At 35.1% G+C, this 24,983-nt stretch overlaps 1 protein-coding gene across 4 annotated transcripts in view; it reads left to right on the forward strand.

Moving 5' to 3' along the window:
* The window catches only part of PDLIM5 (PDZ and LIM domain 5), a 251,147-nt gene that overhangs the window by 125,419 nt on the left and 100,745 nt on the right, over window positions 1-24,983 (forward strand). For all 4 annotated transcript variants that reach the window (XM_037830279.1, XM_037830275.1, XM_037830278.1 and 1 more), the window contains exon 4: window positions 23,786-23,828. In XM_037830279.1, coding sequence (XP_037686207.1) covers window positions 23,786-23,828 — 43 coding nt within the window. The remainder of the gene's footprint in view (window positions 1-23,785; window positions 23,829-24,983) is intronic.

Raw genomic sequence — 24,983 nt, forward strand, 5'->3', positions numbered from 1 at the left:
GCTTCTATACATATAAAGAAATTCAGTTTCCCACAGGGAGTATATATAGACATGTCATTGAAGGATGAATAGGTTCAGTAAACTTATGGGAAAATGTGAAAACATTTTCTAAAAATACATTTTCAAAACATCTCTTCTTTCACATTCTCAATATATTTATTTATATTGTTCCACAGTGTTATTACTACAGATAGTATTGCTTTGCAAATCACTTTGTCACAAAAATCTTTGCTAGGAATGAAACATTTTTTCTCCCTTTTGTTATTGGACTTTTCATCTTTCTGTTGTCTTTATATAGTGTTCATTATTTTATTATTTAAAACTAGTTAATTGCTTTTCTTTGTGTTACCCCTTTTAGAGGCTGTCTTCTATCAAGAGATTGCAAAATCATTTAAGCTTTCCAAATTAATGTTATAGTTTTCCTTGTTCTCTGTTATCTTTTATTTCAAGCACTTTTCTCTTTAAAAAAATATTTAATTCACTACTTTCTGTTTGGAAAACAATTACCTGAATATTGCAGAACATTTGGAAAAATGCATTAAAAAAGAAACTTGTGCCATCCAGAGGAAACAAGCACATTTTGATACCCTTCTAGTCTTTTTTTCTTTTTATTTGTATTCATTTCTATGTATACATACATACCTACATACCTACCTATATATGTACACGCATGCATACGTATATGTAAACACACAGCTTTTACACATTCTTTCAACACATGCTTCAGGGATACAGAGATGAACAAGAGAGAGAGTGCCTGCCATTATAAAACTGCTATACTAGCTAATAAGGAATGAAGATACTCAACATATAATCACATAATTATATAATTATAACTTTGTCAAATGTGTATAGTGTAATAGCATACACAGTATTAAAGAAGGGAGTAACATATTTGTGTGAGTGGATTTTGTCATTGTTTTTTAAAATTTATTTTCATAATAAAATGTCTTCTATGATAAACAATACATACATATTTAGAGAGAGAAATTCGCTCTCCAATGTGACTTTGTCAGATGTTATTTCTCCTTAACAGATGTCATAGAATTGTGGTTTCATAGAATCAAATACTAGTTTGAAGACTCGTTTTGCTTTTAACTTTACCTTTAGTTTATAAATCTTTCCAGAAGTGCCAGAGTAGGGCCATTATTTACAGATAGACTGTTAATAATGAATTTGCTTATGAAAGTATTATAGATGATTATAATGTTACTGGAAGTATGATTATATTTCTAGTATAATGCTAGATAATTTACATGTATTACATCATTTAATCCTCAGAAGAACCCATTAGGGGGTTTTATACCTGTTTTACAGATGATGCCAATTCAGGGAAGTTAATTAACTTGGACCAACTTTCTGTTGTAGAGTTGGTATGGAGACTTAAGTCTTGCTTGGCTCCAAATAAAATTGATGATTTTATTTTCTTAATATTATGTTCTCTTTTTGCAATGGTGAATAGGGTAGGAATTATAACGATTTCTCAAATGAGAAAACTGAAGCACAGAAAAGGCTAGCATTTCAAGAGTAGTAGAAACGGCAACAAAAATAGTAGGCATATAACTTATTCTTTCAGTTTCCTGTCTGTATATGAGAGCATTCAGTTATATTCAACTCTATCCTGAAGTTCCCTAGGGTGGTCTTACCAAGAGTGGTGTGCAGTCTGAGTTTTCTGCTTATACTTGTGCTTCAGTCACAGAAGATGATGCTTTTATTTGTTTTATATATTGGATTTAAGTATATTCAAATGTAACCACTACTTATAATACTGACTTAGTTTGGGAATAAAAATTGGGGCTTTCAGATTTGATTTACTGCTTTACTTTTATTCTAGGTGAAATAATAAATAACTCAGTTCTCTGTTAAATCTTTTTGTAAAATGAATTGTCATGGTCTTATTATTTTTTTTGAGGGGGTAGTAAAAAAATTAATGAGAACCTAATTATATAAGTGGTTATTGATCTTGATGAGTGTGTTAATAAATCTGTGTTGGCTTACTTCTGCAAGTAGTTACGATGAAAATTTTTTTGTCTAGAACATTTCAGTTGTAGCAGTGATACAGTTGAGTCTGTGTAGATTTTTATGCTCTGGGGATTTTTTTGTAAAGAAGATAAATTTATGTTAGAGAATGAGGGATTTTGATTAGACCAGTAGGAAGTTGTGATGGTTTGACAATAGACCAAATTACTGTTGTCTATCATAAAACCTAAAAAAATAAAAAAGAATTTATTATGATCTTGATGTGATATTGCATAAAATCATTCTAGATGGTCGGTGATTCTTTGATTTTTCAAACATTCACTGAGAATTTTGTCAAATTTCAGAAACTGACTGTTCTAGTTTGCTAATGCTGCAGAATGCAAAACACCAGAGATGGATTGGCTTTTATAAAAAGGGGGTTTATTTGGCTATACAGTTACAGTCTTAAGGCCATAAAGTGTCCAAGGTAACACATCAGTAATCAAGTACCTTCACTGGAGGATGGCAAATGGTGTCCGGAAAACCTCTGTTAGCTGGGAAGGCACGTGGTTGGCGTCTGCTCCAAAGTTCTGGTTTCAAAATGGCTTTCTCTCAGGACATTCCTCTCTAGCAAGCTTGCTCTTCTTCAAAACATCACTCACAGCTGCACTCCGTTCAGTCTCTTTGAGTCAGCACATTTATATGGCTCCACTGATCAAGGCCCACCCTAAATGGGTGGGGTCATGCCTCCATGGGAGTATCCTACCAAAGTCACCACCCACAGCTGGGTGGGGCACATTCCAAGTAAATCTAATCAGCACCAAAAGTCTGTCCCACAAGACTACATCAAAGATAATGGCGTTTGGGAGACAAAATGCATTCAAACCGGCACACTGACCTAGATTTCTTAGTGCTGATCTTCATTAAACATAGGCTAACGGAACTTTTTTAGGTTACAATGAATATTTTTTGGTAACTCTGGAATGGAAAGTTGTAATTATCTGAACTTGACCTATCTAGTACTGTTTTTACAGGGCTCTTACCTCCACAAATCACTGGTTTCTTAGAGTGCTCATCAGTATTCCAGCATATTTAACTGTTGGTTTCTTTCTTTAGAACTCATGTAAGTTACCTAATTCAGTAAGAATAGCAATGAGTATCATTCTACATCTTGCTTTCATAGGAATACCAAAGTATAAGTATATTCCAGTGTTTTCTTTAGGATAGGTTTCCCTAGAAAACAGGAGATCAGTAAGATGTTGAATTCCCATTTTACATGACAGACAGCAGAAAACAAGGCCAAACTCCTAGATGTCGTGTAAGTCAAAACGAGAACAAAGATTATAACACAAGTTTAATGTTCCCTAAATATGAATCTCTCAATATGAATTGAGGTCTCCCTCAAAGGCAGCTGTCCCACAGCCTTTGGTGTGGTCCATGAATACAGCTGCTACTCTGATCTGTAATTATTATATTTTATTGCCATCCATGACTGGGTTATAATCATTGATGCAAACTAAAGATGAGCAAACAAGTTGGATATTTAAGAACACACTTTTTTGTGTGTGTGTGGCTTTGACTATTTGTGTCGTCATAACTTTTTTTGTTGCTAGAACTCTTAAGTAGTTGAAAGCACAATTTCTTCATGGCAATTAGGAGCAGAGCTTGTTCTCTGGCCAGTCTGTGATAGTTTCTTCTCTATGTTGACTCAGTTGCCAATCAGCATGATTCGTTGCAGAGGCATCAGAGGACCAAACTGACTCCCAAACATTACCTCTAAGGGCAAATGGCACATAATTGCATGCCATGGTGAGCCTAGGTGTTGTCGTTGTATCTTGAATTTAATGAAGCACCTACGGGGAATTCAGAAAAGGAGAGTCCTTGAATTCACCTTGCTAATTTAACACATACTGTCTTCTTCTCCATCTAACTTTACAGAAACTAACGTAGCCATCACCGAGCCCTGGATTGTTGCTAGTTCAAAGAACTGCCTAGACGCTAAATGGATTTTTATCTCACTCTGGAGATTCAGGAGTGATTTTGTATATTATGGATGATTTGGAAATGGGTTATTTCTTCCGTTTCCCATTATCCCAATAATTCCCCGTTATTACAGGATCCAAGAACTGATGTTTACTGAAATGAGACTGTTGAGGTGGCCTTCACAAAACTATATTGTTTTTGATGTTAAATTGTTCCCCTTCTCTCATAAAAGCCAAGAGCCTGGAAGAAGATTATAACTGCCATTTCTGATCAATTTTTCAAGTCATTTTCAAGGAAAATAAATATCACAGCTGATACTTTAATAGTGTCTATATATATCGCAAGCACTGTTCTAAACACCTTACATTTTCTCATTTCGCAGCAACCCTGTCAGATAGGTAAGTGTTGTTATTAGTTTCGTCTTGCAGGTGAGGAAACTAAGAAGGATCAAGTAATTTGCTCTAGGTGGTATGTTAGTAAATGGAGGAGTTAGGATTAGAATGTGGGTAGTCTGCTCTTAACCCTGTAGATACTGGCTTTCAGGGACACTCTGTGGGCTGTTATACTGCTTATCAAAGTGACCAAGCTAAGAGTTAGGTGAATTTTTATTTAGCTTTGGCTTTCATTTCTTTGAGGCCTATTGTTAGTGTTGGGTGTATTTGCCAGTCTGTGTGGAGTCCCTTCACTATTGTTAGTGTTGGGTGTATTTGCTAGTCTGTTTGGAGTCCCTTCACTATTGTTAGTGTTGGGTGTATTTGCTAGTCTGTTTGGAGTCCCTTCACTCCTGCTTGGAGTCTCTTCACTCCTATGAGAAATAAAATAATTAGCTAATATAGACAGAGTTTCAAAATAAAGAACATTGTGTGATACAGAGTGTATGATAGAGCTATTCATGTTTCCTTGAACTTTAAGAGATCTTGTGGTTTAGTTGGTCCAACCTTCCTCTATACAAGAATCCTTGAAACAGTGATCAAGCTTCTACATGGACATTACCACTGGACAACCCATTTTTGTCAGACAACTCTAATTAAGAGAAAGTTCTTTGAATTACAATCTTATTGTCAGAATTCAGCAAGAACATTTTAGAACAGACAAAAGAGTTAAAAATCAAAATAGTTCTTCAAGAAAAGTATTATAGTTATCTTGAAAGGAATCAGGAACTTTGATGCAAGGTACTTAAGCTTTTTCACCTGTTGTAAATAGTTGTTTAAAGATCAGTGTATAAAGCAATTTTCTAAGCACTGGCTCTTGTTGTCTGGTAGGTCAGATCCTTCTGAAAATCTAATAAAAACTAAGGACCCTCTCCCTACAAAAATGCTCCCCCAAATGGCAAAAATATTGGATATAATTTCAGAATTTGTATTATTTTTTAAACCACAGATCCAGAAGAAGTAAGTATGACAGGGCTTTCCAATTCCCATTCTTCAGAGGTCTTTTAGGGATACTTAGAGCCAACATAAGAGAAACATCGTATTAGAGGGATTTTTTTCTCTTACTAAGGAATCTAATACATTTCATATTGTCTTAAGTGTTAGGGATTAACATTTACCTTCTCTAAATTTTCACACATTATCAACTAGGAAATTTCTGTAGTCTAGTTTTATGTTATAAGTACTTGATAGAGAATGTAATTGGAGCAACGCACAGCAATCTATGGTCAGCATTTATTTTACTCACAGTGATCATAATTCTGCTAAAAGCAGATTTGGCAAGATGCTTTATAAACATGTCATAGCCAGAACCTTGTGTTAATTATTGTTGTTATTTTTGTTTATTTTGTGTCTTGGGTGATATTAGATGCAGATACTTTTTGAAAGTTAAAACTAGTTTGATATTGTTTTACAGATGGGCTGTTTCAATACAATTCAGTGAGCATTTGTTGTGTGACCACTATGTGTCTCAGGCATCCTGTTTGTTTTAGTTTTTTGGCTGCTAAAATACCATACAATAGGTTTGCTTAAACAATGGGAATTGTTGGTTCACGGTTTTGAGGCCAGGAGAAGTCCAGAATCCAGGCATCAGCAAGGCAATGCTTTCTCCCTGAAAACAGTGGCATTATGGAGTTTTGCTGTTGGCAATCCTTGGTCCTTGGCTTTTCTGTCACATGGCCATGCGTATGGTGATATCTTCTACTTTGTCTTCTGGGTTCCATTGACTTCCAGCTCTGGCTGCTCCTCGTTGCTTCTTGTTTTTGAAATTTGTGTCCAAATTTCTTTGCTTATAAGGACTAAAGCCATATTGGGTTAAGGCCCACCCTCATTCACTTTGGGCACACCGTAACTAGTAACATCTTCAAAGGTCCTATTTACAAATGGCTCTCAGGACTAAGGTTTGGGACTGATCATGCCTTTTTTTAGGGTACGTGATTCATCCCAACAATATTATTATGTGACTTAGTTAAGCCTCAGACCTTTCTGAGCTCTCTGTCTTCAAGTCAAGATTAGTGTTTATCAAACTGAGGCTACTGCATTCAGTTTACTAGATCAGGACCAAAACCTTTCCCCCTTTTCTCTTTTTTGTTTTGTAAATGAAATGGATTAGAATAGATTACGTTTTAATGGTTATACAAGAAACTTCTGTGTGCTTCTATATTTTAATTGTTTGTACTTTTACTGGGTAAGTCATGATGTAAAATATATTTCTGCCTGTACATTATGATAAAAAGTTTGAAAACAATGCTCTAGGTCTATGCTACTCAATTTCTCATTCCTGTACTGGTACCAGTTTGTGAACTGTTGGTTACCAGTCTATAATGACTTAAATACAAAAATTGAAAATAATCATTTAGAAACTTTGGAAGCAATTTGACATTGCCATGATTTTCAAGCCCTTGATCAGTGGATTTATCCTATTAAACAGGTGTAGACCAGTTTGGGTGTTGTTGAAGTTTCATGGTGAGTCACTTGTTTTGCAAGTTGTACTGCTGAGAAGCACTGTTCTAGTTAATTTCCTGTTAAATTGGGCTCAAACAGTGGTGAAGTGAAGGTACATTTATTCTCTCAGGATAACAGGCTTACCTTTTGGAAAAGTAGTCATCATTAGTCGATGACGGAGGCATTAGAGTAGAGAATATAATTTATGTTTTTATATGAATCTTTTAAAAAAGATACTAATAATTTGTTAATATTTGAAAACATTGAACTCTAGCTTAAGTTTTGCAATCAGAAATATAGACAATACTCTCTGCTTTTATAATCTAAACTCACCCTTAATAGATAAAAGAAACAGTAGAATGAGTTTGTCCTTTCTGTGTAATGGTATAAATGTGGAATTAACCATAAATAATATTGAAACTTTAAAAAATCAAATATTTGAGAATTTAACTGGATTTAAAATTTTACTTACGGATTTAGATCTTTTCATCACTTTAAATACTTCAAACTATTTTAATGAAATTCAGTGATGAGGATATTGGACAAGATTCTGCTTCTTAACTGATGAATTTGAAAATAAGGACTCAAATTGAAGTTATTCAACAAGGATAGACCTGGCCTATCTATGGCTAAAATCATCACATTGGTCATTAATTCTGAATTCCTTGATTCTGAGTAACTACTTCAGATTTTTTTAAAAAATCTAAACTTTCTGAAAATTATTTAAATAGTAAAAATGTGAAAAAAATAAGTTGATGATAAATAATGAGAAATTTTCATTTCATGAGCTCTCCACAAAAAACAGACCTATTTTGTTTTCCTAATAAAGCTGTGCTGAATATTGGAATGCTTATTCCCTTGAGTTTTATTGAAATACCTCAAAATATGCACAGAAAACAATTTTCAATTTAATGTGTTTAGCGTAGACAAGAATAGAAGAGATGTGTCTGGAAAAAGTTAGTGGCAAAATTGTGCCTCCAATATTATCATAGGACATGGTGCATATAAATGTGAACCTCAGAAACCATATGTCATACTTTAAAAGTGTGGAGAACAGATTAGATTTTTTTTGCTGTTTTCTACCTGTATTTTGTTCATCTTGGTATACTTCAGATTTGGGGCGGGTTTCAGTCCCTTTTTCTTCCCCTTAGTTAAATAAATAGGTTACAAAGTAGTGCAAGTCTATTTACAAATTCATTTATTGCCCAAAACTAAGATTCGTGTAAGTACTTTGTGTTGTGGTCCCAAGCTGCCTCTTTGGCTTCATCTCTTACTGGTCTCCCCAGTTTTCACTCTCCTTGTAGCCTGCCTGGTACTTCCCTGCCTCAGGAACTTTGCACTTACTGTTTGGTCTGCCTGGAATTCTTTACTTCAGGTTTATGCTCAGATTTTATCTTGTTATATAGAGGGCTTCTCTGACCCCTTATATAAAATAGAAAGCTCTTGCCCCTGTCTTGTTTTATTATACTTCGTAGTACTTATTACCATGTGATATACTTTGCTTATTTGTTTGTAGTCTGACTCTCCCATGTAGAATGTAGAGCACCTCTAGAGTAAGGACTTTGTTTACTCATTACTGTAGCCCCAACTCTTAAAACAGAGTTCACTCTGGGTACATGCCATTCCTTTAGTCTAATTCATTCCGGATTGTTGGTAACATATCACCATCACTGGTTTTAATGAGAGCCATGACACCAGTTCCTTTCTTAAAACTGGGAGGAAGAGGAGGTATAAACTTGAGGTTCTTGACATATACCCACAAGAAGAAGTTACGTGATATGGATCTGCATAGCCACTATTCTCAGAAGCTGATTGCTGTTTTGAACAGACGTCCAATTTAGCATTCGTTAAGGAACCTCCAGACCATGCAGTAGAAGTGAGACACAGCCCCTTCTTGCTGGAAAATGAAGTTATAAGAGATTTCCTGTTGCTATGGGAAAAATACTTCTATTCTCTGGAAAAATAAAAAGAATTGACTGGACTTATGTTTCTTTGTTTCAATCTGTTTATTATGCTTAAACTGGGAGTTTTCTGAAGAACCTAAATTCACATATGTATTTCAAGCTATAAAATGTGCACTCTCAATAGAGAGAAATCTACATATATTATCTCTGTATATCTCTAACTATATATTTTTGTATAACTACCTATATACATATACATGCCTGTTACAATGAGTGGCTTTTGTGTTTACTTGCCTTAAACCAAAGATGGCATTCTATAAATTGAAAATTAATAGTTATTAGCTAGTAGAAAGTATATAGTTATTCGCTATTTGAAATCATTACACCAAAAACAAAGTTACTTTTGTGACTTTCACTTTGTTAAATGTTATACTTACAAGGCAAAGAGTATTTGATCTGCATATAAGCTCCTGGAGGACCTAGATTCAAATTCTGGTTCTACTACTTACAAATTCTAAATTGTGGTCAACTTAATTAACTCATTTGAGCTTCTGTTTTCCATTTTTAAAATGAGAATAGTAACTACTTTCTCAGGGAATACAAATTAGGTAATTTATGTAATGGGACTTAGTGAAGTATTGGCATTTGGTAGGTACTCAATATATGAAATTTTCTTGACTATCTCTAGTTAATCTCAGATTTTTCTTGTTTTTCTCTCTTGAAAATTATCCTGACAGATAATTTGGTTTTATTATACAGTATATAATCAGGGACAGAGAATTATTTCCAGGACTCTAGGGTTACATCTTCTACACAGGGGCTAGGAAAGTAACTATTCACTGTTTACTAGAAGTGTGCCAAACCCTCTTCTAGGTGTGATAAATGCATGACCTCATTCCCTCCTTTACGCAGTTTTGTAAGGGAGGTTTTACTGTCCTCACTGTACCAAAAAGAAAACTGTAGAGTCGTTAACTTATTCTATTGATAACCTACACTTGCAACAAATTCATGCTTGATTTAACTATTTGTCCTATTCTTTTGGGAAAAGCTTAGGAAAAGGCCTCAATATCTAAAATTCTGTTTCAAGGTGCTATGTTTTTCCCAAAAGGAAGAAAAAATAAGTAGAAAAAAGCTTTAGGTTATGAATACTGCCTGCTCTTACTACTTTTATCCTGCTTTCCAGCATCTGACACTTACCAAAGTTTTCTTGAAGCCATTAATTTTACCTACATTGTTACAAGTCTTTGAAAGTCCAGTTATCCATATGGGTTTGTTGTTGATTTCTACTCTCCTAATATGAATTTTAACCACATTTGTTTTAAACAAATTTTCATTTTAACAGGTCCATGAAAGAGCCAGAAAAATGTGTAAGTGGAACTCCTAAGTTTTCACAGGCAGATTATTTGCTCTGCAAATCCTATTACTTTCATATTAATAATGTAGTACTATATTAAGAATAATTTTTTTTTAACTTTTCCTATTGGGGCTAGAAGAGAAGATGTATTAAATAGACTTGCTACTGTGCCCCAAAGGAATCTATAAAACCCAGTAAGTTTTCACAAAGTGCAACTCTGTTATAGATTACTTGTTTATATCAACTCTAAAGGTATCACTGTTTATACCTGACGTGAAATGAAGTATACTTTGGGTGGAAAAGAATAGGAAAGGAAAGGAATTAAACCTGTCAACCTCTTGTGCAATGCATGGTGCATTATTTTCATTTGTTCTTTGAGAAATTTTTTTTAAATGATTGTATTACTAATGGTTTTATTTCTGGAATGTAGAAGCAGATAAGAGAGGTGTTGAGAAGCCTTTATCATGTATTAGCAAATGAACTAAGGTGCTGAGTAACAGAGTTAAAAATAGTGCTAAAAATGTCATCCTTAATCCTGTAACACCAAACCTGTCCCTTCCCTAAACTTCAGTATCAATGTGTAGTTTGAATTTTATTTGAATAGGTGGCTTGGAAGTTTAGATAGAGCCTTCATTTGCAAGCAGTGTGAAAGTTTGAGGTAGAAGAGGTAAGAGGATTTGAAGGGTAGAGTCCTGCAACAACAGAAAAAAAGAGTAGTGAGAAGATCACCTCTTGTTTTATGCCTGTTAGTGACCAAACAGATTGTAATCAGGAGTTTTCCATTGTATGGGATGATTATGAGGCTTGGAGTCCAAAAGAACAGTGGTTGTGTAGGACTATATACTGTATTTGTTATAATCAAAACAAAAAAATGATCTAAACCAGAGGTTGGCAAACTGACTTGCAGACCAAATCCATCCTATTGTTCACTTTTGTGAATAAAATTTTATTGGCATACAGCCATGGTCATTTGTTTATGTATGTCTGTGGCGTTTTTGGCTCTACAATGGCAGGTCTGAGTAGTTGCAAAAGAGGCTATATGGTCCACTAAGTCTAAAATATTTACTATCAGGCCCTTTTCAGTTAAAGTTTCCCATTTCTCAACAATGGGGTATATAAAATAGATTCTCTATTTAGACACCCTTTACTGAAATGGTATTTTTCACTATACTGGAATTTTACACTTAGTAAGAATGAATTATCCCAAACTTTGAAAATCCTTTTATTTATTCTTGAGTCTATCTAAAATATCATATAGTTTTTTCAACATTCTTTTTGATAGAAATTGTTTTATAAATGCTAGTTAGAAAAATGCATTTTTTTTCTTTAAACATCTTGAGGTTACTTTGAGTATGGACGTGAGACACAATGGGCAGGTGAAACTTTTTCCCCCTGATAAAAATCTAATTACGGAAAAAAATGTAGAGTAAAATTTGTGCACGCAATTTGAAAATATTTTCAAGAAAGATGTATAGAAATAAAGTATAGAATACAGAAAACACTTATTCTTGTAATAATATGTGTTAATATTTTTAATAAATATACCTTTGGATAACAAACTAAGTTTTGCATCTTTATTGCAGTACTCTAGAAGAAGATTTAAGCTTTGACAAGGCCAAGTCAATGTACCTGGAATATCACCAAATTAGTTTGGGGTGTGCCTTCAGTTAATTTTTGTCCTGAACTTTTTTTTTTCTTGGACACTGAGTGGAATAAAAGTTGATTCCTTTTTTTCATGATATTGCTTTAGATTCTGATTACCTTTAGAGTGGCCTTTATATATGTGTGTGTGTGTGTGTATATATATATATATGTTACCCATATTGCCCAAGTGTCCCTGCTACAAAATGTCCACCTCAGTGATGAGGTGAGGAAGTGTTGCTAGAAAGCCTTTTTTGTTTGGGTCAATTCTGATTTAAAAAATGGAAGCAATTTGATTAGTGTTAAGAGCAAGATTTTTGGAGAAGCCTTTGGATAGCAACCAATCTCCCACTCCAAACTAGATAGATGACTTGGTAAGACCATTTAACCTCTTTGTGCTTCAGTTTCTCATCTGTAAAACGAGAATAACACCTATGTCATGGGATTTGTATGAATTTTAAATGAAAGATACACTGTATAGGTACATGGTAGAGAGCCTGGCATATAGAATAATTTTAAGGTAGCTGTTATTTTTAGTCTGTTGTTCCTCTTATCCTATTTAAATTTCTTGAATTGCCATTTTACTTTGCCAAATGTTTCCTTTCTTAAGAGATTTTTAGGTATTTAGGCATTAACCATTTGAACTGAGAAATAGTTTGAGTGATAACCACTCATACTCTGTCATATTACCCTCTTCTGTTCTTCAAAGCATTTATCACTATGTAACATTATCTTATTTATTGACTTATTATTTGCCGACTCCATTAGAATGTTTACCAATCTATTACCAAATCCTGAAATGGTGTCAAAGATTCAATAAATACCTAATGGATAGACAGATGAAAGGATGATCTCAAGTGAGGAATGCCAAATGATACACACACACACACACACACACACACACACACACCTGTCACCAAAACTAGTTATTTAAATATATCAGTATTCAGTTGTATTTCTGAAGATCTTAGTACATAGCATTATATTGATGAACTTCAACCATAGAAAATTTAAGGATCTACTGTTTGTTGGCTCCTGCTAGGTGAGAAGAATATATTAGAGGGGCAAAAAAAATATGGATATTGATATTAAACTTATTAGTGAGTCAAATTTTTTAACATTTCTAAGCTTTATTTCTGAAACTTAATATATTGTATATAAGGCCCTTAATTAATTTAGTGTTGAACTCATAGTAAAAGCCCATTAAATTGTGGTTGTAATGCTGATACTGATGTTCTCATTATTTATATGATGGGAATGATTTATCCTTTTAAATTTAGTCTAATGCTCCCCTCTCCCTCTTTTTTTCCCCTTTGAAATAGTGCAACCATGTGGGTCAGGGAAGCTCAGTAAAAATTCTTTCCTTCCTTCTTCAGAAACAGTTCTCTGGAATGATTTGTAGATGGTTGACAAAAATTTCTTCTCAAACTTCATCAGCTGCTATGGCCATTTGAAAAGGATCATTACAACGAAACACTCACCATTGCCTAGGGAAGTAATAATTATGGCAACTACCTGTTCTAGATTTTTCAAAGCCGCACCCCATTTAAGGCCAAGCACTAGCAGAGGGGGTCCCAGGTACTCTGTTGGGCTAGAGCAATTCTGTATCTATCCTATTTCCTTCTTTCTCCCACTTTCAAAAATTCTGTCCAGATTTTGGTTATTTCTGTGTTTATTCTTTCCAGTAGTAAGATAGAAAAAGTTCAAAGAGGGAGAGAGAGAAAGAAAAAGTGTGAGTATGTGTATGAGTGTATATGTGGCAAATATAATCTTTTGTAAGGAAGGTATTATAATATTTTGATAACTATTTTGTACTTTTGTTTATAGAAAATATATCTGTATATATTGTCAAATCATTTGAAAAAAATACTGATGCATTGCCTTAAATGTTGAAGGATTGAGATTTTGGGAAAATTGACTGGAAGTACAGTAAAGTATGGGGAAACTGTTTAGAGAGGCGTCTCTCTGCACACTTGAGTGCTTATTTTTTCCCCTTAGAGTTGCTTTGTTATTGCAAATTGACAACTTTGCAATTAAAGTGATTAATGATGTGCCCTAGTGTTTATGGGTCTTGAGGTCATTGGGCCCAAAGATGGCTTTGCTGTGGGAAACTTAGAACTTATCTCATAGTGGATAAAGAAAAATCCTCCTTTCTGTGTGATTATTTATGACTTAAGTATGTTAGAAATTGTTGGAGTCACCAAGAAATAATGAGAAATGTGAATAAGCTTTATCAATCTAGTTGTGTTGTTTATTTCCTTATTTTTAAACACTAAAGTGAACATTTATTGGTTACTTTCTTAACTAAAAACATTATTTAATAAAGCAGTATTAGAAAAATGCATTAATTAGTTAAAGGTATAGCTTAAATATACCATCACTCATTGGGTGACCATATGATGAAGTTTTGATTGGTTCTTTTGAATCTGATCTTGATAGAGCTTTTGCTTATTTGTGGCATTACTTTTCCTATACCTTTTCTAACCAGGGCATGACAACTCTAGTTTTAATACAATTCATTATAATTTAGAACGTTTAACTGTTCAGCCAGAAGTTTTGAAATTGGTTATAATGCATCAGGGAGTTTTATTTTGGATACCACTCTTAGAAAAATCAATCAGCTTTCAAAATAGATTGTTCTAGCTACACTGATGGCTTTGTTCTTTGAATTCTGTAAGTGAGGATAGACTGGGTTAAGGCATTGGTATCTCAGCATCATGACTTAACTCAAGTACATGGCTTCACACTGAGGGAAGAAAGAACAATAAGCAAATTGTTGAGCCCCTGGCACTAAGCCATTGCCAGGATCTCTGCTGGTTTGAGACTCACCCTACACAAAAGTGACTTATGATGATCACTGTAGTTGAAAGGGTATATATTATCCCATTGTATATTTGCCAGGATTTGAAGAGAAAAATATAGGAATAATTTTTATATTATACCTCACTTTTTAAAACTTCATGTATTTAAACATCTTTTAAAAATTATTTGTTTATTAGTAGTAGTGACATTTTGAAGTTAAAAGAGCAGATGTTCAATATAATCTTTTTCTAAAGAAAAGGCAACTATAGAAATTGTAATTTTGAGAAATTGTTTTCTTTATTCATATGTTAGGATTTTCTCTCAGGGGCTGTAGGAAATACATATGCCATTACCCATTCCAGGAAATAGAATTTCCCTCCTTAAGCACTGCTTAAATTATGCTAATAGTTTTTGGATGTTTTGTTAAATATAAAGGTCAAGAAAGCACTAGTTTGGTAAGAAAGATATTGTATATAGCAAAGGTTTCAAGAATTTTAAGAATTGTAATTTCTTTTCCTTAATTGTAGCCACTGTAGGGGACTTTATTAAATAAACATTGTCAGACGTTAAGAGATTTGCTCTATTTGCTCTTTCTTTAAAGGTTTCTTTACAATAGCATTTCTCAAAAGGGTTTTTTTTCCTCCTAACTCCAGTCTTGAAAAATAAAGAGTTCTCTTTCAAAGGAGTATAAGCAAGAGTCCACAGTATTTTCTTCTTTAGGAAGTTAAAGGCTCTGAGATGTCCTAAGGTTAAGATGCTTCATGTAACTTTAACTTCATATGTTTCAGGTACTGTTTTAGTTTGCTAAAGCTGACCAAATGCAATATACCAGAAATAAGTTGGCTTTTACAATGGGTATTTGTTAACTTACAAGTTCCTAGGCCATGAAAACATCCAAATCAAGGCATCAACAGACAGTGCTTTCTCTCCGAAGATCCGCTGTCAGCATTCCTCAGCTCCTCTGTCACATGGCCGGGTACATGGTGATGTCTGGCTGGTCTCTCCCTTCTCTCCCAGGTTTCCTTGCCTCCAGGAAGCTTCTGGCTTCAGTGACTTCCTCTCTTAGCTTCTCTGGGGCTTTTTTCTATGTGTTTCTTGCTATGTTTTATCTTCTTATAAAGGACTCCAGTAAGAGGATTAAGACTCACCCTAAATGAGGTAGGTTACATCTTAATTTAAGATCTACTCACCAAAAGATCCAACTGGCATGGGAATGGATTAGCTTTAAGAACATGCTTTTCTGGAGTAGATACAGCTTCAAACCATCACAGATATCTTTGACAATGGAACTTTTTCAGTTTTTTAGAAAATAGTTTTCCATGAAACATGCTTTGTGAAATATCTTCCTTTTTATAAAAAGTAACACATATGTGTTGTATAAAACATGGAAAATCTGCATACAAAAGAGGACAAACAGTATTCAGAGAGAACCTCTTTTAAAATGTTCGTGTTCCACCCATTTGTTTCTGTGCACTGATCCTGCTGTATGTGCTATTTTATATCTTCCTTTTTTCATTTGACATCATAAAGTAAGCATTTTATCATGCTCTTCAGAGTTTTTTCTAATAATGGTATTAATCATCATGTAATGTTTAATCAAGAGTTTATATTATAGTTAACCATTTCCTCATGGTTGTATATTTAATAGGTTGTTTCCAACTTTTCAATATTTAAGTTATAGTGGAGTGACAAGTGTCTATATACATAAAGTCTTTCCCATATTTCAGGTTTTTCCTCATGATAGGTCCCCAGAAGTTGATTATTATGTGAAAGAGCATGAGCATTCTTGAAGGCTTTTTCTAAATGCCCAATTATTTTCCAAAAGAGATATATTGTATATTAACATTTTTGATATCTTCACACATTTAGAGAAAAAGACAGTGTGCTGATTTGACTGTATTATGTACCCCAGAAAAGCCATTTTCTTTTAATCCAATTTTGTGGGGGCAGACCTTTTGTAGGTGGGATCTTTTGATTAGGTTGTTTCCATGGTGATGTGACCCACCCAATTGTGGGTGGGACCTTTTGATTAGATTATTTCCATGGAGATATGACCTCGCCCATTCAAGTTGGGTCTTAATTAGTTTAGTGGCATCCTCTGTGAGGGGATAAAAGACAGAGACAGAAACCAGAACCAGGAGAGAAACTAAGAGGTGAAATCCAGAGTTTGTCCCAGGGAAGCTAAGAGAGGACCTCCAGATGCCTAGAGACAGAAATGCCCTGGGAGAAACAAGCAGAAGGACCCAGAGAAGCTAAGGCAGAAGCCCAGAGACATTTTAGAGAAAGCCGTTTTGAAACCGGAACCTGGGAGAGAAGGACCAGCAGACGTTGCCATGTACCTTCCCATGTGATAGAGATACCCCAGATGCCATTGGCCTTTCTTCAGTGAAGGTGTCCTCTTGTTGATGCTTTAATTTGGAAATTTTCATGGCCTTAGAACTGTAAATTTGCAACCTAATAAATCCCCATTGTAAAAGCCAATCCATTTGTGGTATTTTGCATTCTGGCAGCTTTAGCAAATCAGAACAAACAGTATAACTTGATTGTGCATTAGATAATTAATAACATTTATTGTTTTAACTAAAGTGCTATTGCTGTTCTTTCATTTTTGTAGTTTTTATTCATCTTGTATTGCAAATTTCCTGACCCGTAATATTACAGTGTCATAAGTGTATGTAATTACACTTAAATGTAAGAGTTATGTAACATACTGATCTTTTAATATATAATGAATATATTGTAGATTTTATGCACATATACTTTGTTAAAATTTTTTTCAAAATATTTTTAATATGGGAAGTTGACTTCTCTTTACTCCAAAAAACAAAATAACATACTAAAACTAAAATACTTTAACAGAAGGGTTCAAAAGTTATGTTGCTTAAATTGTGTGTTTTAGCATACTTTATAGAACGTAAGTTCTACAAAATTACTGCTTGAATTTGAATTTGTGATTACATGCATTAAAACAGGCAGTCAGAGAAAGAAGGGGCATGTCATTGCATTTGTGAGACTTTAAAGGCAGGGCAAACAGACTTAAATTTAGATTTTAGAGATTTTTTGTGAATTAAAAATTCCAAGCAGTACTTTTGTAGAACATTCAGTATGTTAGGACTTTTGATTATTCTGCATTTTCTCAAATGATTAAGAAGTTGGATTCCAAAATTAATGGAAACCATTCTGGAGCTTTTTTTTTTTTTTCCTTTAAACACATTGCTGTGAGTGTAATTAACAGCACTGAATTATATAGGTGAATATGGTTAAAGGGGGAAACTTTAGGTTATATGTTACTTGAATAAAAATTAAAAGGTAAAGCATAGGTAAGCCAACTTGAAAGGTGAAATCACTGCCCTCCCCACTACGTGGGATCAGACACCCAGGGGAGTGAATCTCCCTGGCAACGTGGAATATGACTCCTGGGGAGGAATATAGACCTGGAATATTCTCGTGGGATGGAGAACATCTTCTTGACCAAAAGGGGGATGTGAAAGGAAATGAAATAAGCTTCAGTGGCAGAGAGATTCCAAAAGGAGCCGAGAGGTCCCTCTGGTGGGCGCTGTTACGCACACTTTAGACAACCCTTTTTAGGTTCTAAAGAATTGGGGTAGCTGGTGGTGGATACCTGAAACTATCAAACTACAACCCAGAACCCATGAATCTTGAAGACAATTGTATAAAAATGTAGCTTATGAGGGGTGACAATGGGATTGGGAAAGCCATAAGGACCACACTCCCCTTTGTCTAGTTTATGGATGGATGTGTAGAAAAATAGGGGAAGGAAACAAACAGACAAAGGTACCCAGTGTTCTTTTTTACTTCAATTGCTCTTTTTCACTCTAATTATTATTCTTGTTATTTTTGTGTGTGTGCTAATGAAGGTGTCAGGGATTTATTTAGGTGATGAATGTACAACTATGTAATGGTACTGTAAACAATCGAAAGTACAATTTGTTTTGTATGACTGCGTGGTATGTGAATATATGACAATAAAATGAAGATAAAAAAAATATCTAGAAAAAACTAAGGGGGTTATTTTCAAAGACTTAGGATGTATGTATTTTATTCTAAGTTTGGAAACCTAGTGACTGTTTGCATTAGTCATGGTTCTCTAGGGAAACAGAACCAACAAGAGATACCTGTAAATGTGAGATTTTATAAAAGTGTCTCATGTGACTGTGGGGACACATGAGTCCGGATTCCGCAGGGCAGATCATGAGCTGGTAACTCCGATGATGGTCCTTGATGAACAACCCAGGAGAGGCTGGCTGGCCAAAGGAGAAGTGAGAGTTCTTTCTTCTTCCTTAAAAGTCTTCAGCTGATTGGATTAAATCCAACTGGTTGGATTCTCTCATTATGGAAGACACTCCCTTATCTGATTCTAGATATAATCAGCCACAGATGCAGTCAGTGACTGATGATTTACTAATCATTACTAACTGGCCACAAAATATCCTTGCAGTAAAGGTTAGGCCAGTGCTTGCTTGACCAGACAACTGGGTACCATCACCTGGCCAAATTGACACATGATCCTAACTGTCACACTGTTAAACATCATGTTCATTTTTACAATTTTTTTTGTTTGTTTCTAGAAGTTCTCTGTATGATTTGAAGTGCCGGGATGAAAAAGGACACCATATTTTCTATTATAGTAAACTTTCAATAATGTCTTGGGTGGTTTTAATAAGTAGATCCTTTGAAATTATATTCTATTGTGAATTTTAGTGGAAGAAGATTTGACTGTTTTGTACTTGAACTTGTTTCCTTTAATTATTATAATAACCCTGTGTGCTCAAAGAGAAATTGTCAGTTTAAGAGTAAACATGGAAAATTAGGCAAGCACACATAGTGTATTGTAGTAACCAAATATTAGCCTCCATTTTGACCTCTGTTAGGGCAGGCCCTGACTGAAAAATTAGGTAGCCTAACTGACTGTTCTGGTTTGCTAAAGCTGCCATTATACAAAATACCAGAAATGGATTGGCTTTTATAAAGAGGATTTATTAGGTTACAGATTTACAGTTCTCAGGCCATTAAAATGTCCAAACTGATGCATCAACAAGAGGATACCTTCACTGAGGAAAGGCCAGTGGCATCTGGAACACCTCTGTTAGCTGGGAAGGCAGGTGGCTGGCGTCTGCTGGTCCTTTGCTCCCAGGTTCTGGTTTCACAATGCCTTTCTCCAAAATGTCTCTGGGCTTCTGTCTCTCTTAGCTTCCCTCTCTCTGCTCCTATGCATCCTTGCTTGTTCTCCCAGGGCATTTCTAAGTGTCTGGGGGTCCTCTCTTAACATCTCCAGGGCACACTCTGGGCTTCATCTCCTAGCTTAGCCATCTCCAGATGTCCTTCTGTCTGCATCTCCAAGCGTCTGGGTCTGTGTCTGTGTCAGCCCCTGAACTCTCTTAAGGACTCTGGTACTAATCAAGACCCACCTCCATGGAAATAATCTAATCAAAAGGGCTCACCCACAGTTGGGTGGGTCACATCTCCATGGAAACAACCTAATCAAAAATCTCACCCATAAGTCTGCGCCCACAAGATTGCATTAAACAACATAGTCCTTCCTGGGGTTCATACCAGTTTGAAACTGGTACATTACTAAATTATTAATAGAAAATTCAATTGCTGCTTACAGTGTTGATTGGAATTCATTTCTAGGTTATGTTGATAGAGACTTGATATCATCTCTTCTATTTGTGATCTGGTTACCTCTATAAGTAAAACAGTACCACGTCTTGTAACTTAAAATTGTTATTACTTCACATGTATTACCTACTAGGCTTACTTTTCTTGAATTTTGCACTTGATGTCTTATCTTCAGGCTTGTGTCATATGAAAGGACTTAAACTGCTTCTGGCGTCATTAAACATAACATGTTCCTTAATATTGGGTAAATAGCTTTAAATCATTAGAGGCTTTTCTAGTCATTTAGTTACTGTTCCAGTTTGCTAGAGCTGCCATTATGAAAAATACCAGAAATGGATTGGCTTTTATAAAGAGGATTTATTAGGTTAGAAATTTACAGTTCTAAGGCCATTAAAGTATCCAAACTGGTGCAACAACAAGAGGATACCTTCACTGAGGAAAGGCCAGTGGCATCCAGAACGCCGCTCTTAGTTGGGAAGGTATGGCTGGCATCTGCTGGTCCTTTGCTCTCCCAGGTTCTGGTTTCAAAATGCCTTTCTCCAGAATGTCTATGGGCTTCTGTATCTCTTACCTTCTCTCTCAGCAACTGTGCATCTTTGCTTGTTCTCCCAGGGCATTTCTCTCTAAGCGTGTGGGAGTCCTCTCTTATCTTCTCCAGGGCAAACTCTGGGCTTCATCTCTTAGCTTAGCAAACATCTTTCTGTCTGCATCTCCAAGAGTCTCCAAGCATCTGAGTCTGTGTGGACTGTCAACTCTTAAGGACTCCAATGATCTAATTAAGACCCACCTTGAATGGGCAGGGTCACATCTCCACAAAAATATTCAGTCAAAGGTCTCACCTACTTGTTGGGTAGGTCACATTGCCATGGAAACAACCTAATCAAAACATCCTACCCATGATAAGTGTCCCCGCAAGATTGCATTAATGGACATAGTCTTTCCTAGGGTGCATAATAGTTTCAAATCGGCACAGTTACTTTTCTTGAAGACAGGCAATATATTATAATATTTAAGAAACATGGGTCTGAACTCCATTGTAGGCAATTTACTTACTCTTAACTTTGAAGTTCCTCATCTGAAAAATGAAGATAATAATAGTTTCTACCTTGGTTTTTGGCAGGATTATCTGAGAAAATTGCTCCAAACCAGTTATTATTACTAGTAGTAACCAAAGGGATAGTAATAACACAATACAAAAAAACACAAATTATAAATATAAATATAAAAATTAATTTGTATTTAGAAACAGCCAAGTTGTATGTATGGGTTTTTAGTCTGGTTTTCCTTGTTCTTTCCCTTCTCCACTCATTAGTGATGACCTATTGCCTGCCAGGTACTGTGCTGAGAGACAAACACAAATAAGACATGACAGCTGCCTTCACTGAAATTATAGCCTAGTGAAAGGAGTTTGCAATTTAATGTAACTTTTGTTTTTGTTTTTTACTATAACAAATACATTAACTTGCATAAGTACTTAAGAATATAACTGTGAAATAAATACTCATTCAGTGACCCAAATCAACCAAAATTTATTCTTTGTCTTCACAAAGATTTTTTCATGGATGTTACGAGAAAAGGCAGATGCTGGTGCAGATAGAGATTTAGATTAGATTATTGAGGATTCTGATCACTCACAGATTAGAAAGTCATATTTATTATGCTTTGCTTTTTTTTTAATGGGTTACAGTACCACAGTTTCAGCCATTTCCTTATTGTGAAATACGACATATGTACAAAAAGGTGACAACTCTCAAATAACAAGTAGCTATATGGCAAATTTCAAAGAATGTTATGGGTAACAGTTCCCCCACTTCAGTTCATTCCTTCTAGCCACTCCAATACCCCAGCAACCAAGAAAAAGAAAATTATATAGAGATTCAGTATTCATAATTCTTTGTTAAATTCTATCTTGTCTGTTGCTATCCCTTCCTCTAGTTTAATCACTTTCCTGATCTTCAGGGATGTCTAGGCAGTGACCACCCTACCTTGTTCATGTTGAAAAGTGGTGTCAACAATATGAGAAAAGGGGACACATCTGGTTGTTGTTCTTGAAGAGGCTATTGCCCCGGAGTTTTGAGACTTAGCTGGCATAGGAGTTCTCTGGAGGATTTAAGCTTCTGAAGAATAAACTTAGCGAGTAAAACTTTTATAGAGTCTCAGGAAGGGACCAGGGCATTGTTTAGGGTTTTGGGGACTGTTGACTTGGGCTTATCATACTGTGGCCATTTGGTATATCTAGCTGAAGCTTGCATAGGAGTAACCTCCAGGACAGCCTCTTGACTCTATTTGAAATCTCTTAGCCATTGAAACCTTATTTTGTTGCCTTTCTTTTCCCCCTTTTGGTCAAAAAGGCATTCTCAACCCCTTGATGCCAGGGTCAGGCTCATTTCTGGAATTTGTGTCCCACATCACCAGGGAGACTCACTCACCTAGAGCGTCCTGTCCCATGTTGAGGGGAAGGTGATAAATTTATTTGCAGAGTTGGGCTTAGAGGAAGTCCACATTTGAGCAACAGAAGAGGTTCTCTGGAGGTGACTCCTAGGCATAATTGTAGGTGGGCTTAGCCTCCCCTTTACAACTATAAGTTTCACTTGAGCAAGCCTTTTAAGATTGAAGGTTTAACTTATAAAGTAGGGGGTTCTTAATCTCACATAGCATATATTCTATCCATGATAATCAATCAGTATCTCACATTATCATCACTTAGTTGTGCAGTCCTCATCACTCTCCGTTTTAAACAATTTTCCTGACCAAAGCACCCCATAGCTCTTTTCAGCCCTTAATTATTTGTCCCTAGTGCACAGTCCCCAGTCCACACAGAGAACTGGTGTACTGATTGGATTCTCACCTGGTTTGGACCATGCCCAGTGCACAGGAGAAGTTGGGGGAAAGCTGGCTTGAGAATAAGAGGTGGCTCAAGAGTGCCATCTGCTGGTAGGACAGGGAAAGTGTACTCCAGCAAGCTGTAGCTCTGCCAAATTATATATAAATGCTCAAATAATCCTGCATTTCCCAAAGTAATCTTACCAAGATAAGCAGGTGCCCTGAAGCCAACAGAAAATCATTAAGCACCCGAAGAAACAAGAAGATATACACAAGCCAAATGAACAAATTTAAAAGCCGTAAGAGAGACAAATTTGGACCAATTAATTAAAGAAGTACACACAAATCTCCAAAACAAATTCAACAAGATGGATAAAGACATAAAGGACATCAAGAAGACTCTAGAAGAGCATAAAGAAGAATTTGAAAGAGTAAATTAAAAAGGAGCAGATTTTTTGGCTATACTTTGCCTTTTGAGGTGGAGAATTTAGTCTTAATTTTAGGATTTAGCATTGGTGGATTAGCAAGTAGGATTAGCATTTGTTTTTCCTCAGTTGAGTTTGTAGAGAATCAGAGGCTGCTAATGAATAACTAATGTGTTAAGGGTATTAGGTCTTGCAGCAATTGCCTCGCATGGACTAATAGGTGGAGTGTGGATAGCCAAAACCATTAATTGTGAAACTGTAAATTCAGATGATTTAATGTATTAAGTTATATAATAGTAAAAATTCCATCAGTAAGATGTTTGCAAGTTTCTAAATATTCATGTTTTTTTTTTTTTTATTTTTCTCTTTTGTTCCCAGAGCATCTGCTACTCCCAAGCCTGAGCCAGTTCCAGTTCAAAAGGTGTGTGTTTTTAATCTAGCATCACTAGGGAACTATTTGATAGTCCCTTCTGAACCACTGTAATTCCCAATCCTGTTTCAGGTCATACTGGCTTTTATTTTATAGTTTCGGTACAGTTTTCCTCATATTTCTGTTCTTAAAGAATAAGGAAGAAAATATGGAAATCAACACATACGCCATTTGTATGTTATACCTGTATTATCAGAGCATCATTTCCAAAACCATACATTATCAACAACTGTGTCCAAATTTCTTACATTTACTTTCATTTTTAAGTTTACCTGTCTTGATTCATGTATTTTCCAAAGGGATTTACTGAAAATGAATATTCCAACAGGTCTTTAGTGACATTTTATTAATAATAAATATTTAATAATATTTCCAAAGTAATCTTGGATTAATTTATTTGCAGTTACCCAGATTTTCCCCCACTGTTATTCATGAACATCTGGTTTATGCTTCTGAGGTTTTCCTCCCAAGTTTACTTGTTGCCTTTCCATTGAATTACTTACTATTTTGATTTGCTTAGGCATTAAGCTATTATTTTTCCTCAGTTAGCTTTCTTATACCTATAAGACTCATTTAGTTAACTTTTTTCCTTAAAAGTAAATACAATAGCCACCACTGTATGCTTTTTAAAAATTGTTTTTCTTTTGAAAAGATAGGGATGAGTAGGATGAGTAGGGATTTATTCTTGTTTTTATGGAGGCTTAACCTAATTTTTGTATACTTTAGAATTCCTTTAGAATGGTGATTAGCAAACATAACTTCTCTTTATTATAAAAGGAATTGATCTTTCTTGCCAGTTATTTTTTCTTTGGCTAATGGCAGTGAAGAAATGTCTAAGCTCATTTGTTTCCCCACATAATTATTAAATATTAAATACTTATTTTGGGATGAGAAGGGAAGGAGCTTTATTCCATCTCTGTATCATATCTCAAAACATTCCAGTGAGAGAAACAGGTGGATTCCAGAGAGAGAAACAGAGAAAGGATGGTTTAATTTGGTTTATTTGCTTTATTGTTAATGAATTTTATAGTAATTTTTTAATTTAAATTCAAGATAATTAGTATGTACACATTTCTGATTCAGAAGAAAATTATCTTTTGCCCCCTCCCTTTTTTGTTTCTTTAACTGAAGAGTTAGAATTATGCT

This window comes from Choloepus didactylus, chromosome 3, assembly GCF_015220235.1.
Source record: "Choloepus didactylus isolate mChoDid1 chromosome 3, mChoDid1.pri, whole genome shotgun sequence".
NCBI lineage: Eukaryota > Metazoa > Chordata > Mammalia > Pilosa > Megalonychidae > Choloepus > Choloepus didactylus.